Genomic DNA, 18,117 nt, shown 5'->3' on the forward strand with positions numbered 1-18,117 from the left:
CCTGGTCCGTGGAGCACTGGAGAACCTGGGCAGTGGAGCACTGGCGTGGGCTTGAAACATGGATGAATTGGCTTCGACCTATCAGGGAATACAGGGTTTAAAAAAACACCCTCTGTAGCCATGAGGTGGGTCTTGGATGAGCAAAAAATGCCTCAATGCTCTTGGTCCCATCCTCACTACACTGAGCATCGCTGGTGGGGTACTCGGTCCTCACAGCCTCGCTGCCGGCATACTCTGTCCTCTTGGCCTTACTCCTTTCTACTCTCCCACAAATATTTTTAAGAGAGCGGCCATAACGTGAGAGGGCTAAGGCATGGCGACGATAGCCGTTTCTCAATCTCAAGGATACTTCCTTGGCAGGACTAGTCCTTACAAGTCACTTCCTTCAGAGGCTCTTAAGCATTCGGAGAACACGTTAAATGGAACAGGCTAGCAAGTGCAGGTCATTGCGTCAATGAAATGTGTGCTTTCGGTGCTGCGCGTATAGGATTGTGGGTGATTTCAGCATGCGAAGAGCGCAAAGGATACATATGCATCCTTTCCTGTATATGGGATATTTCTCGAACAAAGGACTCAGTCTCAGGCTGTTTCTCAATATGCGTTCTTTAGCGATCTTGCGTCCTTGTGTCCTCGCTCTACGTCATCATTAACAGTCGAAGTTCAATTCCAATTCTCAAGAACACAAGTACAGAGGACGCATGAAAATACCCGGATGAGTTCTTGATATCGAGGATGCATCGAGTGCAGACTTGCGCGCTGAAATCTGGGGAGGTCACGTGACCAGCAGAAAGATCGCACACATCTCAATTCTCACAAGTGCGTTCTGTGTTCTCGCGACCTTCTGAGTTCGTTCTTTCGAGGTCGCCTGGCAAGACCAGTCTCCACGAGAACACAAGTCCGTTCTTTGCGTTCTTGGAATTGAGAAACAGCCTCAGACTCTGGTATGGCGGCGGCCATCTTGGCTGTGGGCTCTGGTATGGCTGCGGCCATCTTGGCTGTGGGCTCTGGTATGGCTGCGGCCATCTTGGCTGTGGGCTCTGGTATGGCTGCGGCCATCTTGGCTGTGGGCTCTGGTATGTCAGCAGCTTATTTGATCGCAGATTTATTTGCACGATTGTCGGATATAGCCAAACTGTGTTACTGACGTTGGGAGTACGAGAACGCGCACAGCAGACTATTTGGATCAGTTTTTTTTCCGCACAACATTTTCTAAGTAGGCTACCATGGTTACATAGTCCTGTTCTTGCAAAAAAACTTTATTTTTAAGTTGATAATCACTGTCAGATTACATAAAATAATACTCAGGTTAAATGCACAGACCTTATCCAAAAATTTGATGTCTGAATCTGAGCAACATTCCAATTATGTTTACAGGATGGAGTACTGAGTTAAGAACATTCCATAAATGTAAGCATTTGACATTTTTCAGTCCTTGTAAAGACTAGTACATTTTATCTACAAGTAATGAACTTTAGAAAATATCATCAAACCACCAATATAAAACCAAACATTTCTACATAAAATGGCTTTTTTACAGCATAACCTTAAATTTTCACTTTATGTGTTGCACTGATATGAAAACTTTCTGAAAATCTAACAAGTACCCACTATTTAATTTAATTACGTGGTGCAATTATATATATATTTTTTACAAATAACTATGATGGTTGTACATGTGGAATAAAGTAAATTCATAATGTTGATTTCATACTTTTCTTTGATACCATTGAACGGAACACCCGCCTCGTGATCCTATTGGCTCCTTCGCACCCAATCCTGCTGTTGATTGGACAGTAAATGTGTCACACGGCTGACGCCGCATCTGTATATTGCGCAAAGAAACGAAACCAAAAATGCTTCACATGGAAAAACAAAAGAGAAATTGACATTCAAAATAGAGGGCGATTATAATTTACTGTTTCTCAAACTCGCATGAGGTAAGCATTCCAATTTCATCTTCTTTTGAATCTGTTTCTTGCTGCATTTGTAGGTGTTTCCAAAAATGATGACGCTCCTCGTATTTTTTCCTAAACCGTCTGTTGACATTAACATTAAGTGGGGTTTTTTTTCGATTTCATTCCTGGTTGCGCAGTCCGATCGTGGCGTGACATCAAAATACCGCGAGAGGAATTGGAAAGTGTTCAGCTTTTGATTTGTTCTCGCGGTACTTTGAGATATTAAGCTCTATTGGTCTGCGCAGCGCCTTTTGAAGTCGAACACACCTAATATCTTCAGTCAGTGTTAATATGATTTAAAATGAGGTACTATAGGATTGCGTCCATGGGGAATGTGTGTATATATACACCCACTTTTATAAAGAACAAAACGTTACTGTACCTAGCGTGATTTTGTGCTTTTAGTTAGCAGCGGACTGCATGTGTTTACATGTATGCTATTTCATCTATAGGGACAGCGGGATTGCCACTGTAATCTTTTTGGTTTCTATGAAATGGCGGGAGGTACAAGGTAAGTTGCGACCCTGATGATAAATAATACATTTACATTTTAAACCTGGAGATGTTCCTTCCGGTAACAAAGCTGTGACAAAGCTAGCTTAATGTTGTTCACATTGCTAATAACGTTAAAGGTCAGGGGTTTCATCATATATTTTTGTCATAAGGCTAAGTTCATGTTTATTAGCGTCGTCCGGCTGTGTTGTGCAATGAGGTCAGTGTAGTGTCCTGACTCCTGAGATGTTTTTGTGGGCTGCTGTGTTTCACTACAGACACCGCACTTGTTATAAACATAGTGTAGTAATTGCTATAATACACTACATTATACCACATTTACTACAGTTTATTATAGTAGTTACTAAAGCTTGACACTGTATACATTATAATTTAACAATTCACTGTAGCTATTACAGAATACAGTATACGTTAACAAATATCTATACAACAACTGTCTACAATATGCTAACTGTACAGTTTAGTATGCTATAGTTGAACAAACACATGTTTGAAACATTTTTTTAAGGCATCAGAAGGGATAGTGTCTGACTGGAGTTTTAGGGGATGGCCCACTTTGACACAGAGTACCAGCGCCTGGAGGCGTCCTATAGTGACTCACCTCCAGGAGAAGAGAATCTGCTGGTACATGTTCCCGAGGGATCCAAATGTAAGTTAGACAAGACCCCACACTTATAAATAAAGCAAGACAGTTTGTTTGCCAAAATATATGTTGTGTATTTCATCTTACAATACCATGTAATGTCTATAATTAAAAGCAGTTTGTTTATAGAAGTGCACGTTTACACACACAGGCACTGTCACAGAGTCATAGATCAATACAAACATGTTTACAGTTACACAAAATGATTGACTAACAAAGCCATGCAAATAGAAGACTTAGTCCAGTCCAACACAAATTATAAGTATTCAAACAATACAATAAATTGTAAGTTTTTGTATTTAATTTTTATGCCTTATTTTTATTGTAGCTCCATGGCACCACATTGAAAATCTGGACCTGTTCTTCCAAAGAATATCCTTTATGCATTCAAATTAACAATTTGATTATGGGTGTAATGTATTTTTATATTTACTAGGGATGCACCGATAGGATTTTTTTGGACCGATACTGATTTAAACAAAAAACTTCTGGCCGATACCGATATTAAACACTTGTATACAATACTATACAGTTGGTATATTAGCTAGTTTATTTCTGCATCAAATTATTTTTACTGAACATGGATTTGATCTAATTAACATTCAACTGACCAACATAATAAGAGAGGCACAAATTAAGCTAAAACAAATATAATAAGACAGCATGACAACCTTCAAAGGTGGTTTTTGCTATTCAGCATTTCTTTTATAAACAACATTAACTCGTTTTTTTTACATATAATGGATTTCTTTATGCAGTTACTTAATAAACAATCGGTATCGGCCTTTCTCTTGCTATTGCCGATATGCCGATGGTTTCAAATTCATCAAAAATCGGCCAATAAATATCGGCGGCCGATACATCGGTGCATCACTAATATTTACATGAATGTGCTGCAATCAAAATGTAAATCATATTTTTCTTAACGTTTAACACGTCTATAATCTACACCAGAAGAATGGATTTACTTGTATGCTCCTGGGTGAAATTTTTGAGCTTGTGTAAGTAACTGATAATTTTTTATTTATTTACATTCTTAGTATACAATGAATGCCTGTTATTGTCTCCAGGTGTCATAAACATCCAAACTAACTATTATATAATATGTCCAATCTTTGTTTCAGGCAACTGGTGTTTGTGGTGGCATTTACAGTGTTCCTGGGTAATTGTGTGGACTATGACATACTCTTTGCAAACAAGTTTGTTAATCACACCGATTCGTCAAAGGTTACACTCCCAGATGCCTTTCTTCCAGTGGATGTGTGCAGTGCTAGGTAGGTGAATATTATTAAACTTTATAAATGAGTCATGACATGATCATTAATTTTATAAATACAATTATAATTGGCTTATCATAGAATGTCTATTTTTACTTATGTTTTAGGATCCGGAACAATGTTTTGGTCATATTCATCATTATCATATCAGGGGTCTTTTGGCTCCATCGTCTTATCAAGTTTTTCTACAACATCTGTTGCTACTGGGAGATCCGTTCGTTCTATATCAATGCCCTAAAAATCACCACGGTGAGCTTTTTGCTACTTCTTTTCATTGCACATTTATTAAAAGTTTAAGCAGTGGAAAAGAATATAATTCTCATTTGTTGTGTTAACTAAAAATGTATATAGTTTTTTTTGTTATACTTTACATTAACATATTTGGCAGACACTTTTATCCTAAGCGACTTGCAGTGCATTCAAGGTATACATTTTTATCAGTATGTGTGGTCCCTGGGAATCGAACCCCAAACCTTTAGACTTTGGTAAATATAAAGACTGAGGCTACGTTTATTTAACGACATTGTAGCAAAAAGCGTTTGCTGAAAGATTTTTTACATTTACACATGACAACGCTGTCAAAAAAAAGTTTACTAGTGCTGGGCAAAGGTTGATAGCGATTCATTGCATACAAAATAAAACTGAATTTTTGCATAATATATATGTGTGTAGTGTACTGTGTGTAATTATAACGTATATTTAAACACACACACATACATGTATACATTTCTGAACATGTTTATATATATATATATATATATATATATATATATATATATATATATTACTTGTATATACTAAATATTACATAAAAAAAAAATATATATATATATAGTTGTATAGCACATTTCATACACAGAGGTCATTCAAAATAAGAGACACACGATAAAATCACAATAAAAACAAAGATAAATGAGAATTTAAAAATAACAATAAAAATAATTTCAAATTTCAATAAAAACACTTTTGATTATGTTAAAAAGAATAAAAAGGAGTATGTTTTCAGTTACCTCACAAACATGAATGTGTGTGTATTTATATATACATAATAATTACACACAGCACACACTTATATATTACGCTAAAAATAACTTTTATTTTGTATGCGATTAATCTTTGCCCAGCACTACTGTTTGCACTAGACATGCACCGATATATCGGCCAATAATTGGTATCGGTTGGAAAAAGCTATTTTAAATGCTATCGGACAAAAGTTTAAAAACAGTCGATAATTATGGCCTTTATCATGGAGTTATCATGTCAATCAAAAGAGAACAAGAAAAAGCAATGAATTTGAACTTATTGAAAATGAAAAAGAAACATCACTAGTTTAATGTTCAATATTAATGGTCATTATATGAATGAATAACATCTTCATAATGTACCAAATGCAAGTTAATATAACCACCAAACTATCACTTTTGGCAGATATTTGTCGGAATAATTGGTATTGGTGGAAAATTTTAATACCGGTTCATATCTAGGTTACACTGATCCACGAATATACGTTGCATTATGCATGCCAGGCCAGTGGATGGCGATGTTACCTTGTAAAGAAACACTACAAGCCTGCACACATAATCATTCTTTTACAACGCGATAAATACAAACAATCAAGTTAGGCAGCCATTGTTGTTTCAGTTATACTAGCGCATGCCTATAGACTTAATTTAGCACATGTGCATGACGTCGCGTCTACAATAGGGGACAACAAGGTGCTGTTATAAAAAGTTTGTGTTTTCAGGACCCTAAAGCGTCATTGTCCTGTAAACGAACAGCCAAACCACAAAAAATATACTGTTTACAGTTGTAAACCTTATCATGTAAACTGTCCCTGAGTTTGTGTTCCTTGTGTATTTGCAGACAGACCTTCCATATTTCACCTGGCAGGAGGTGCAAGCACGGATTGTGGAGATACAGAAAGAGCATCAGATTTGCATCCACAAAAAAGAACTGACAGAGCTCGACATTTATCACCGAATACTGCGTTTTAAGAACTACATGGTTGCTATGGTCAATAAGTCACTTTTACCCATACGTTTTCAGTTACCTCTGTTGGGCGACACGGTTTTCTACACCCGTGGCCTCAAGTACAACTTTGAGCTGATTTTCTTCTGGGGCCCTGGATCTCTGTTTGAGAACGAGTGGAGTCTGAAGCCAGAGTACAAACGTGGAGGAAACCGTTTGGAGCTGGCGGATCGTCTAAGCTCAAGGATTTTGTGGATCGGAATTGCCAACCTTCTCCTGTGCCCAGTCATTTTAATTTGGCAGATTCTCTACGCGTTCTTCAGCTACACCGAGGTGATCAAGCGCGAGCCGGGAAGTCTGGGTGCTCGATGCTGGTCCTTGTATGGCCGGTTTTACCTCAGACACTTTAACGAACTGGACCACGAGCTGATGTCACGCCTCAGCAAGGGCTACAAGGCCTCCTCCAAGTACATGAACTGCTTCATGTCACCATTACTCACAGTGGTGGCCAAAAATGTGGCATTCTTTGCTGGATCCATACTTGCGGTATTGATCGCTCTGACCATTTATGATGAAGACGTACTGGCCGTGGAGCACGTGCTAAGCAGTATTACATTACTTGGAGTGTGCATCACAGTCTGCAGGTGGGAAAATAACATTGTGCAGGATAATGGACTATGGAATATGTGACCCTGTCTGTGATATCCAATCATTGATTTTTTTATTCTTCTCCAGGTCTTTTATCCCAGATAAGCATATGGTGTTCTGTCCAGAGCAGCTGCTTAAAGTGATCCTGGCACACGTCCACTACATGCCTGATCACTGGCAGGGTAACGCCCACCGCTACGAGACCAGAGATGAGTTTGCGCAGCTCTTTCAGTACAAGGCTGTAAGTCATGACGTGCCTTGAATAAAACATTTCTCACCTAACAAAAACATTTGCAACCTCACCCCACCTCACACACTCTTTTATTGTTTCTTATAGGTATTCATTCTTGAAGAGCTACTGAGTCCTGTCATCACTCCCTTTATTCTCATTTTTTGCCTGCGGCGCAAATCTTTGGAGATCATCGATTTCTTCAGAAACTTTACTGTGGATGTGGTTGGCGTGGGTGACACCTGTTCTTTTGCACAGATGGACGTCCGTCAACATGGTCATCCAGCGGTAAGGGCGGACAAGCTAGTTTGACAACTTTTAAATGTTTCATGCCGTTTTTCTCGGTCCACCAGAAAACAACATCTTGTTTTTTGTGAGTGCCACATCAAAAGTCTGGCTTCATGTGACAGACAGTCAGATTAACCCAAAATGTGACTGATATCCTCCTATTTGGTCTTTTGTAGTGGATGTCTGCTGGGAAAACAGAGGCCTCCATCTATCAGCAAGCTGAGGATGGGAAGACAGAATTGTCGCTCATGCACTTTGCTATCACAAACCCACACTGGCAACCCCCTCGAGAGAGCACCCATTTCATCAGCCAGCTGAAAGAGAAGGTGCACAGAGAAGCCACTGGGGGGCAGCAGGGAATCATACCAGAAAATCCTATCTTTGCCTCAACTCATTCAATACAGTCTGATTCAGAGGTACAAAATGCTTATGATGACTGGGGATCTCCTTTTTTTTTTACATGCATCTAATATCTGGCATAGAAAGGAGGTTTTAGTCATAAATGAAAAAATTCCTTCAAATGGTCACGGGTATTTCTGAAGTTGACACTGTGATATGATCACATATGATCACTCCAAAATGAATCTTACTATATGGTGAACCGCAACCTTTCTCTTTCCATTCCAGCCTCGCAGTCTTATAGCGAATCTTCTGATGGGACCCCCCTCTCTGTCCTCAATACATCTGGGTCGAGACGGCGTCATCAATCCTGTATCCATTGGAGTGAGTGAAGGGGCATCCACCCTCCGATCTCTCTCTCCCATGAGCGCGAGTATACATCTGCGTGGCAGCTACCCATCTGCCAGGCTCCCACGACCTGACCATCCAGCTGTAGCGGCCGGTAGGGCCATGACAGGCTCAGGGTAAGAGGGCACTTTGATTGGTGCTAAGCATTGACATCTAAAATATTCAATATTATACACTTTAAGGAAACGTACATCATGTAGCTTGGACTATTGACTAGAGTACTGTTTCAATCTTTTTTATTTTGTATAATTACATTTTTTATTTCTGCCTCTGTTCTCTGTTTGTCCCCATGCAGGACGGATGCCCGTACTATCAGCTCTGGCAGTAGTGCCTGGGAAGGTCAGCTGACCAGTATGGTTTTATCAGAATATGCTTCTACAGAGATGAGCATTCATGCTCTTGTCATGCACGAGGTAAAGCATTTTTCATTAGGACTGAGAAATTGTATTCAAGGTATACATTTTAATAGTAGGGGAGAGTGGGGCACAACCTAACGCTTTTTGGTTTTGGCTCAATCATTAAAAAATATTTGAGTTTGATTTAATTCTATTTTTACACAAGCAACACACACATCTTTGCTACAAATGAACATTTGAAGTTTGTTTCTATTTCTTACCATTCTTTGACAATTACACCAAACATGACAGAAGTGCAAACGTTACAACTTACCCCATAGGTTGGGTTAATTGTAACAGGCAGGGGGTTAGTTGTAACACTTGCTAAAAATTAAGTTTGCAGGCAAATATTTCAATACTATTTTGTCTATATACTTGAAGTGGGACTTGTCTATATATCTGTCTATAATAAATGGGTATCTACACTATTCATCCCTCATCTAAACATAGTTCAATTATAAATGGATACAAATGTCTAAATATGTAACATTTTTATATGTGATCCAGTTCGTAAAAACCATACGAAAGTCTCAAAATCAAATTCTGAGATAATGATCATCAAAATCTGATTTTAGCCATTAATTTCATTGTGATTTTAATCTTTGATGTGACCTTATTCTATCAATATTAAAGACATAAACAAAAATAAATGTTGACACACAATTTTTGATAAAACAGGCACATTTATTTTGTTAGCAGCCAGCAATCATTAGTGTGTAGCCTATTTAAAACAAATACAAGAATTATGCTAATGTTAGCTGTTTTCATGTCGTTTACGCTAACATTGGCTGTTTTCATATGGTTAGTAATGAGGGGTTAGTTGTAACACAGCGTTACAACTAACCCCGCTGGGTGAAAATATTTTCAAGCCTACCAAAACAGTTGCTAAGAGCTGCAGACAAATTTCAAATTATGCTATGTTTTAGTCAACAAGACCCTTATTAAGATTACATAACATTGGCTTTGGTATCTTATAGGGATGCTCCGATCGATCGGCCGCCGATCGGTATCGGCCGATAATGGCATTAAATAACTCGATCGGTGCTCGCTAAATCTGCCGATCTCATAAACCGATTTTTCTGTTTACTTTTGTCATCAAAAGGATCCTGAATGCGGCTGCAATTAAAGACATTTTTTATGTAGCGGGAGCATTTTTACAACCCGTTGCTCATTTTTACAACCCGTTGCTCATGTGCGGCGTGCAGATTGGTATGTCTCTCTTTGCCTTTACAGAGACACCGGTCAACAGCGCGAGGCGTCTTCACATCCCCATCAAACAGTGTATACAACACATATCTATCACGGACAATTGCATCCTCATGCCAAAAGTTTATTATTTGCATGCGTTTTAAAGTTTTGAGCGTTTAAACTTTTATTTTCCTCACAGCTGCTTGTCTGCGTTCAGCCGCCGCCCACACACAGCAGCTTGTCATCAGTGCACGTGAACAGAGCGATCTCTCTCTCTCTCATGTCTTAAAGCTGCAGTAACCTAATTCATCTCTCAATAAAATCACTCTCTGCTCTTGACTAAAGAACTTTTATACTTCATACGAATGCATGTATATTTAATTAATACATTAAAGACTGTGAAGTGTTTTATTTTCAGTAATTTTAGGAGACATAAGCTTTTTTAAAGCCATATTAAATTTCTCTTTGCCGAATAAATATTTGTTGTGCTTATTTATTTGAGTCTCTATTAAAACAATAATATACCTAATTACTGCAAGTAATATAACAAAGGCAACATCCGTGGTATTATTTTATCTAGAAAAAATGTAACAGTTACAGTCATCAAAGAGCTTGCATATCAGCTTTTTTAAAAAAAATCGGAATCGGTATCGGCCGATCACGAAGATTACAAATCGATGATCGGTATCGGCTGCAAAAATCTTGATCGGAGCATCCCTAGTATCTTACACACCCAACTTAGAAACCGAAAAAAACATATGATGAAAATATTTACTTGCATGCCACCAAAAAACATTATACCTTTCCATAAATTTGTGTGACTCTTGTGGCAGTTTGAAAAACAAATCACTCAACCCTGTGCAACAATGTAAATTGTCTGTGCTACAATTAACCCCATGTTAGTTTGTGCCACGCACACCCCTATGTGTGTTCCCTGGGATTGAACCCATGCCCTTTTGTGCTGCTAATGCAATTCTCATTTACAAACAGTCACATGTAATTATTATTATAAGTGACTATATGAAAATGCTTGTGTATTTGGTTAGATGCATAAGCAGCAGTCTCGCGGTGAGCTATCTCGACACACCTGGCACCGGCAGGAGAGTGACGAGAGCTGCGAGAGTGTCAATGAGGACTTGGAGTCGACACGCAACTTTCCCCGTTCCAGCACTTTTCCTTGTACCTCCACCTCACACCAGGAAGGGGCGGCACAGCAGAGCAGAGGTACTTCAATATAATTCTTGCGATTGAAATGTGCACAAGAAATGGCAGTGTTTCGAAACTATGCTGCAGTTGTAGCATAATAGCTAGAGAGTCAGTTTTGTAACCCGAAGGTTGAGTCTCATGTCCGGCAGGTTGCGACTAAGATGCCCTTGATTTAAAGCTGCCCACTGCTCTGGGTGTGTTTGTGTTTACTACTGGGATTGGTTTAATGCAGACGTTAATGCTATCATACTTGACAAATCATGTTTTCAGTCTATTATTTTGCTTTTAACATGTAAAATATAGATATTTGTTATGGATGAGCCATGTTGAAGGATAATCTGCATTCCCACAGATTTTATTTCCGGAAGCTCTCGAGTCCAAAGGACACCTCGCATGCCCATGGGAGGGTGGTCTGAGGAGACGCAAACTGGCCGGCAGCACGCTCCAGTGCCCGAAGAGGGGCCTGAGGAGGAGCTACCACCTCAGATCCATAAGGTGTAACCTACAACCGACAGGTATAAACTTTAAAGCAATGCTTGCAAGGAATCTACGTGATTCATATTTATTTTCTTTCTCATACACTTTTTTTTGGTGAATTAACAGGCAAATCATGGATGAAGAGAAAGTCATAGGATCCATTTACTTTTGGACACTGACCACAAGTTATATTTATTTACTCTTGGACAGCACTGAAGAGTTCAGACATTATGTCACACCATGACATCATGTTAGATTTGATCTTAATAGGGATTTGTACTTTAATCCACTACATTGGATTACATCATCAGATACCCAAATAGTCATCAAACTAAGCAATTACAAAACTGACAGATTCTGATACTGTAAAATAATTTTCTTGTAAAGATTTACTAATAGTTTCAGATTATACTAATCGTTTTTTTTGTCCTTTTAAGATGTTTTTTGGCTTTTCATTGTAATTCGAAAAGTCTGTTTACAAAATGAAATATTAAGCGGGGGTGTTGACATTACTTTCCCAAAAGGAACATTGAGTGAAATGTCAAATACAGGTTATTAGTTGGTGTTTATTTAACCTTCACATTTTAGTTCTCTTGTCAAAACTGATCTGTGTTATTGTAGGAAATGTGCAGAGGAACACAATTAATTATAATATGCAATGTGCCATTACAAGCTTTAAAGCTGTGCAAAATAAGATTTTATTTTCAGAAATAGATATTTATGAGGGAGGGGAAACCACTTAGGGTCATTTGAAGCACTGATAAAAATGGCGCATGCTCTCTCTTTCTCTCTTGTTATTTTTTGCACAATATTAAATAAGAATGCACTTTATCTTTTATTAATCCAAAGGATGGTTTAAAGGCAGTGGGCTAATATTTGGACTTTTATAAACATACTGTTTTAGATTCAGTATTTTGTGTGTTTAGAGCAAAATCCCAACATTTGTTAATAACAGTTCAGTTAGCACCCTTGGCTCAGGTGCATAAAATAAAATGTCTGATGAGACTAGATGTGGATGTGTATTGGGTTATTTTTCAGATATCTCAGGACTGTCTTGTTTTTACTGACATTGTCCAAAAAGCATGCGAAACGTGCAGGTCTCTGCACACTTCATTTTCACAATCGGACTGCTAAGGGGAAGTAGAGAGAAAACTTTGTGTAACTTATGTTACTTGTGTAAATCTTATTTATAGAACAGAATTATGCTATAGAAAGGCAAAATGTGACTGACCATCTTTCATATTGCTCGCATACATCATGCTTGTGTAGAGAGTGTATAATGTGCATGACTTTGAATCAGTATGTGCTGGTAAATTTGGCCTGCAAAAAGCTTCTGTGACCTTAACTTACTCATCAGCAATTATGCATTTTCCATAATGTTCTTCATCATCATCATCTATATTTAGAGTTTTCTAGACTGTGTTGTATATTTGCATCTTGTACAGTTGTAAATTCATCAATAAAATGTATTTAATAGTTTGTGTATTTTATGGGTTAGTTCACCCAAAAATAAAATTATTTACGCTTAAATATAATACTGTGTGTTTTCTCACACTTATTCACAATTTATTCACACTTCATTCAATATATAAAAAACCTAAATATATAACTTTAGGATTCCACAGAGTAAGATGATATTTCTTTCAAATTGTTATTTTGGTTGAGACAATCAATGTTTAAAGTACTGTATGTTAAATCGCCATCTGATGATATTGAACTAACATTGCTTTGAAGTTCGAGGCCAGTTTTGATCTCAGAAGAACACTAGTGGGCCATTTTGAAACCACTATGGGCATTTTTGATCGCTTTACATTTCTTGGTCTAAGGTTTATAGATGGACCTTGTGGTGGCAAAAAGCCTTAGCTTGAATCTTCATAAGAAAAATATTCACGAGACAAAGGTTCCAGGTGCCAAACAAAAATTACTTTATTCGCTCGGGCCAACAAAGTGAGACAATCAACACCCCTCAAAGATCAAACACTTCTTATCTGAGATGATGTACACTTGTCTCATTGGTCTCAGCCTGCCACAATTAATTTACTTGTTTGATATAGCAAAAGTGCAGCTGAATCATTTCTCATATCTAAAATGACGTATTTTGCTTATTGGTTTTCATGGCCTTGGCCTAGCTTGCACAGATACCTTATTGTTAATATAGCAAAATACAGCTGGACTTCTCCTCAAATCTTAAAATGACGTACTCTGTTTATTACTTCGATTGGCCTTGGCTTTCCCTACCACAACTAACTTATTGTTAATATAGCCAATGACAGCTGGACGACTTCTCTAATCTAAAATGATGTTTATCGGTTGTTTCGGCCTTGTTTCTCATAATAATCAAAAGAATTCAGTGTAGTATTAATCCAGTATATGATCAGTAATATATCCAACAGAAACTACCAAAACCTTCATAATTATATACTATATTATCTATTGCTATAGTCATTTGTGGTTTGAAAAGCAGCAACTGATTAGGAGATGAACATTTTGGTTCTGCATGTATACTTTTTAGTAGTCTAAGTAGGCTTGTAGTTTCCTTATTATAAAAGAAAAAAGTGTTAGGTACGTTTCTACAATAACAGATTTATTTATTACACCCTATAACATTGTATTAAATGTTACCCAGAAATTCAGGATGTTATTTTGTACTTTTGAAATGTAGAAACTGTGGTCAGTGATCAGTTTTTCTCCACAAAATAATGTAATTCTTATATAATATGTCATTATTTAATTGTATAGTTAGTATTTTAAGTGCAGTATACTCCACCAGGAACAGTAAGTTGATCTATACCAGTAAATTAGAAGCTGCTTTGCATATCTAAGTCTGTAATGGCAGGGATCCCTCATTCCTACAGACCTTAGTTTGTACATCCTAATACTGTCCCTAAAAAGAATTAGATGCTCAGTATTTCACCAGTGCATTATGTATTAAATAGCCATACAGTTAAAATAATTAAGTTGATAACTTGGCAGGCAAATAGTTTATTATTATTGTTGTTATTATTATTAATTAATTAATAGTAATAATAATAATAATAATAAAAAGTTATTGTTGGTTTATTGGGGGTTTATTGAGTGTGTTAATTATTATTAAAAATTGTGTCTTTAATAATATTTTAACTTTTGCCAAATCTATGGTACCACACAAATACTAAACAATCCACATTAAACCATCATAATATCTTCTCTTTATTTAAAAAAAGTAAAAGTATATACCCTCTAAACCAAAATGACTTTTGATGACAAAAGTTTATACCCTTTCAAAGCTTAACAATGTATTACCCTTGTTGGAATAAACCGCATACATACTGTAAAATCATATTTACAATATCTGGCAACAACTGAATATCTGGCAACCACGCTAACCATGTAGGCGGGACACCGCGACTCCGGGTATCTACACGGAAAACCTAAGGTGAGCGGTAAATTATCAAATGTGTCCATAAAATATGCTACTACATGGTAACATGACTGAAAGCAAAACAGATCGACATTTGCGAAACTTAATTGTGGAAAAAAAAGATGTTTGCAAATAAGCCACAGAGCGTTTTTTCACAAGTTTGTTTGAGACAAAGAAAACGAAAGAAATATCAGGAAGACATTGAAGATGTTTAACGTTAACGTACTTTGACAGATTGTTATCAGAAGTTCCGAGTTATATTTTATTGATTTACGAGGAATTAAAAAAGTCTTACATTATGAAACATTGTAACGGCGTAAACTTTAATACAGTCTTGGTTGAAAAAATTACGTATTGTGAATAACTTAATAAACGCATTGTATGATGTCCTCTATGCACTTCAAGTTATTATATCATTATAAGTAAATATGATCGCGTAACTGTACAGAACATCTTTTATTCTCCAGGTATTTAGAGTTCAGTTGATTATGACCAATGGCCTCAAAACGAGAGTTCTGCGAGCGAATTCGTCAAAATAAGGTTTTCCTCGTGGAGACTTTATGTGAAGAAGCTGACGTCATCGTGCAGCACGCACAGCAAGAAAAACTTATAACTCAGCGCGAGTACAGGAACCTCAAAGATGTCGGGAAGAGATCCAGAGAGACCATGATCATCGATCTGCTCGACAAACTCATGAGCAAAGGAGAGGAAACCTGCTGCAAATTCATAAAGCTCTTAAAACAGGACAATATAGTGGAGACTTTTCCATTGTTGGCGGATCATTGCATTATTGCACCTTCAAACCGGGGTACATGGTAAATTTACGTCCATTTTCCATTCATTTTGTTATAAAATGTACCAACCACTAACAAATATTTTGATATTGCATATTTTAATGTTTGTTCTAATGCTAAGTTTAATGCTAGTCTTCATTTTATAATAATAATTTGAATTATTTAAAAATTAAATAAGGTCCCTGGTTGAGTAACACTGGTGGCTTAGGCTGACACCTGCTTTTGTTTTACAGACACCAGCTTGAAATATCCAAACCAGGAAACATCAGTAGAGGTGACTTATAATTTAAAGATTTAAGAGTAAGGTATAAAAGAGTCAAGTATGTTTAGTTATTGTACACCAATGTATCTACATGTGTCTATTTCAGATCAAGCAATACCAAATATCGCAAATTCCACGTGGTACCTGTGTAATCATCAACAATGTACATTTTGCAACCATGAATGACAGGCCTGGATCAGATATGGACGAAAGTTTGTTTTTATTTTAAACATTTATTTAACATTGCTATTTAAACTATTATTTTAAAGGGATAGTTCACTTAAAAATGTCCCATTATTATTTACTCACCAACCATCAACTTGTTCCAAACGTGCATAAATTAATTGGTACTGCTTAAAACTAAGAAAGATATTTTGAGGAATGTTAGGTTTTAAGCACCATTGACTTCCATAGTAGGATAAAATAAGTCAATGGTGCTCTAAAACTTTTTGGTTACAAACATGGATCAAAATTTCTTCTTGCATTCAGCAAAACAAATACATTTATACAGAATATGGAACAACTTGAGGGTGAGTAAGTGATGACAGAATTTTCAAGGAATGTGAAATATTCAGATTTAAATTTTTGACTATAACAGTGGCCATGAAATTTAGTTTTAATAATAATAATAATTAATCTATATAAAATAGATAATCATTATATTTTTAACCCTCAGAGTCTCTTGACAAAGTTTTCAACTGGTTGGGATTTCGTGTGGTGGTACACCGAAATAAAACTGCAGCACAAATGAAAGATCTCCTGATGGATCTTGGCCAGAGAGTAGATGGGGACTGCTTCATATGCTGCGTCCTTAGCCACGGCAGCAAAGACGGAGTCTATGGAACCGATGTGGGCCTTGTTTCTGTTGATGAAATACGTGAACCTTTCAATGGCATTAACTGTAAGAGCCTAGCTGGAAAGCCCAAACTGTTTTTCATACAAGCTTGTCGTGGGAATAGAAAACAAAACATTGTGAAAGTCCAAGCAGATGACCCGTCAGGAGAGGAGTTGGAGCTGGAGGTGGATGCTGAGGGTTTTGATGTCTCAATCCCAGCTGACTCAGATTTCCTCATCGCCAGATCAACCACCGACGGTCACTACTCTTATAGAAATGCAGAAACAGGCTCTTGGTTTATTCAATCACTTTGCCGGCAGCTAGAAACACACTGTCCTCAGTAAGTTACTACATTTTCCATTTCAAGAATATACAATTATTGTATGTAGAAAATGCACAGAATTGTTTGTAATATTAAAAACATCTGTTTAATTTTTTCTTTTCTCAGGGGTACAGACATCTACACAATACTACTTTCTGTGAATGATGAGGTCAGCCAACATGGGTTTAGGTGCAAACAAATGCCTGTCCATGAAGTTGCCATGAGGAAGAAACTGATTCTTCCTGTACCTAATACACAGTGAAACAATGAATGAAGTCCAACAGAGGATTTTAACATATTCTTTATAGAAATATTTCATTTTTTATATGAGAACCAATACTGTTTACATGATGGGAATTTTGAGCCATGATATTTTTTTTTTAACGATTTAAAAAAAACATTTTAATGTTTTTTTTTTAAAAAGGGGCTAAGATTAAATTTTTTCAATTGTTTTGACAAATTACACAAACTGTAAAAAATGTGATTCCTGTTTTCTATCCATTCTATTGTGTCCAGATGACATCATGATAACTGAATTATCACGGTATTAACTGGGATTTGTTTGGCAAATAAACAATATTATCAGTCCAATTAATCTTTATTGTCTATTTAATTTTATTCACTTTTTAGCCAATGTATTCTGCTTAAAAGACGAGTAAGGAAGGCAGAAAGAGAGTTTGCAACCATTGTGGCTCTTAAGGCAAAATTTTAAACAGCTGCTAAATTATTTACGATAATATCATATGTGCCATATTAACACAATATAAATAATCATAGAGGGGGTTTATATCATGTTTTTTTTCTCAGAATGTCTTTGATGCAAACTGGATATTTATCAGTTCTGATCCTCAACAACCGTTGACCTATCCTATGAATTTGTTCTTGTTAGAAGTATTATAGTTGAATAATATTTTGCCTTGTGTGCACGTGCATGATTATTTTTCATGGCATTTGGTCAAAAAAGCAGACT

At 36.8% G+C, this 18,117-nt stretch overlaps 2 protein-coding genes across 2 annotated transcripts; both read left to right on the forward strand.

The window, feature by feature from the left end:
- Positions 1-1,799: 1,799 nt before the first annotated feature.
- atg9a (ATG9 autophagy related 9 homolog A (S. cerevisiae)) lies at positions 1,800-13,069 on the forward strand. Its single transcript, XM_065240234.1, has 16 exons — positions 1,800-1,937; positions 2,408-2,466; positions 2,977-3,117; positions 3,440-3,483; positions 4,048-4,112; positions 4,236-4,385; positions 4,496-4,637; positions 6,252-7,000; positions 7,092-7,245; positions 7,342-7,521; positions 7,698-7,937; positions 8,149-8,384; positions 8,564-8,681; positions 10,898-11,075; positions 11,410-11,572; positions 11,661-13,069. The coding sequence occupies exons 3-15, from the start codon at positions 3,015-3,017 to the stop codon at positions 11,556-11,558; spliced, it is 2,508 nt and encodes an 835-aa protein (XP_065096306.1). The 5' UTR covers positions 1,800-1,937; positions 2,408-2,466; positions 2,977-3,014; the 3' UTR covers positions 11,559-11,572; positions 11,661-13,069.
- Positions 13,070-14,884: 1,815 nt separating this feature from the next.
- LOC135717905 (caspase-8-like) lies at positions 14,885-17,874 on the forward strand. Its single transcript, XM_065240233.2, has 6 exons — positions 14,885-14,949; positions 15,402-15,742; positions 15,962-16,002; positions 16,097-16,202; positions 16,667-17,165; positions 17,274-17,874. Exons 2-6 carry the CDS (start codon positions 15,430-15,432, stop codon positions 17,407-17,409), a joined length of 1,095 nt encoding a protein of 364 aa, XP_065096305.1. The 5' UTR covers positions 14,885-14,949; positions 15,402-15,429; the 3' UTR covers positions 17,410-17,874.
- The last annotated feature ends 243 nt before the right edge of the window (positions 17,875-18,117 follow it).

Source organism: Paramisgurnus dabryanus, chromosome 7, assembly GCF_030506205.2.
Source record: "Paramisgurnus dabryanus chromosome 7, PD_genome_1.1, whole genome shotgun sequence".
Classification (NCBI taxonomy): domain Eukaryota; kingdom Metazoa; phylum Chordata; class Actinopteri; order Cypriniformes; family Cobitidae; genus Paramisgurnus; species Paramisgurnus dabryanus.

Coding starts and splice junctions, on each gene's coding strand:
- atg9a (XM_065240234.1), top strand. CDS start 3,015: ATGGCCCACTTTGACACAGAGTACCAGCGCCTGGAGGCGTCCTATAGT. Junction 4,638..6,251: donor ATGCCCTAAAAATCACCACG/GTGAGCTTTTTG, acceptor GTGTATTTGCAG/ACAGACCTTCCATATTTCAC. Junction 7,938..8,148: donor CAATACAGTCTGATTCAGAG/GTACAAAATGCT, acceptor TTTCCATTCCAG/CCTCGCAGTCTTATAGCGAA.
- LOC135717905 (XM_065240233.2), top strand. CDS start 15,430: ATGGCCTCAAAACGAGAGTTCTGCGAGCGAATTCGTCAAAATAAGGTT. Junction 16,203..16,666: donor TGGATCAGATATGGACGAAA/GTTTGTTTTTAT, acceptor TTTAACCCTCAG/AGTCTCTTGACAAAGTTTTC. Junction 17,166..17,273: donor CTAGAAACACACTGTCCTCA/GTAAGTTACTAC, acceptor TTCTTTTCTCAG/GGGTACAGACATCTACACAA.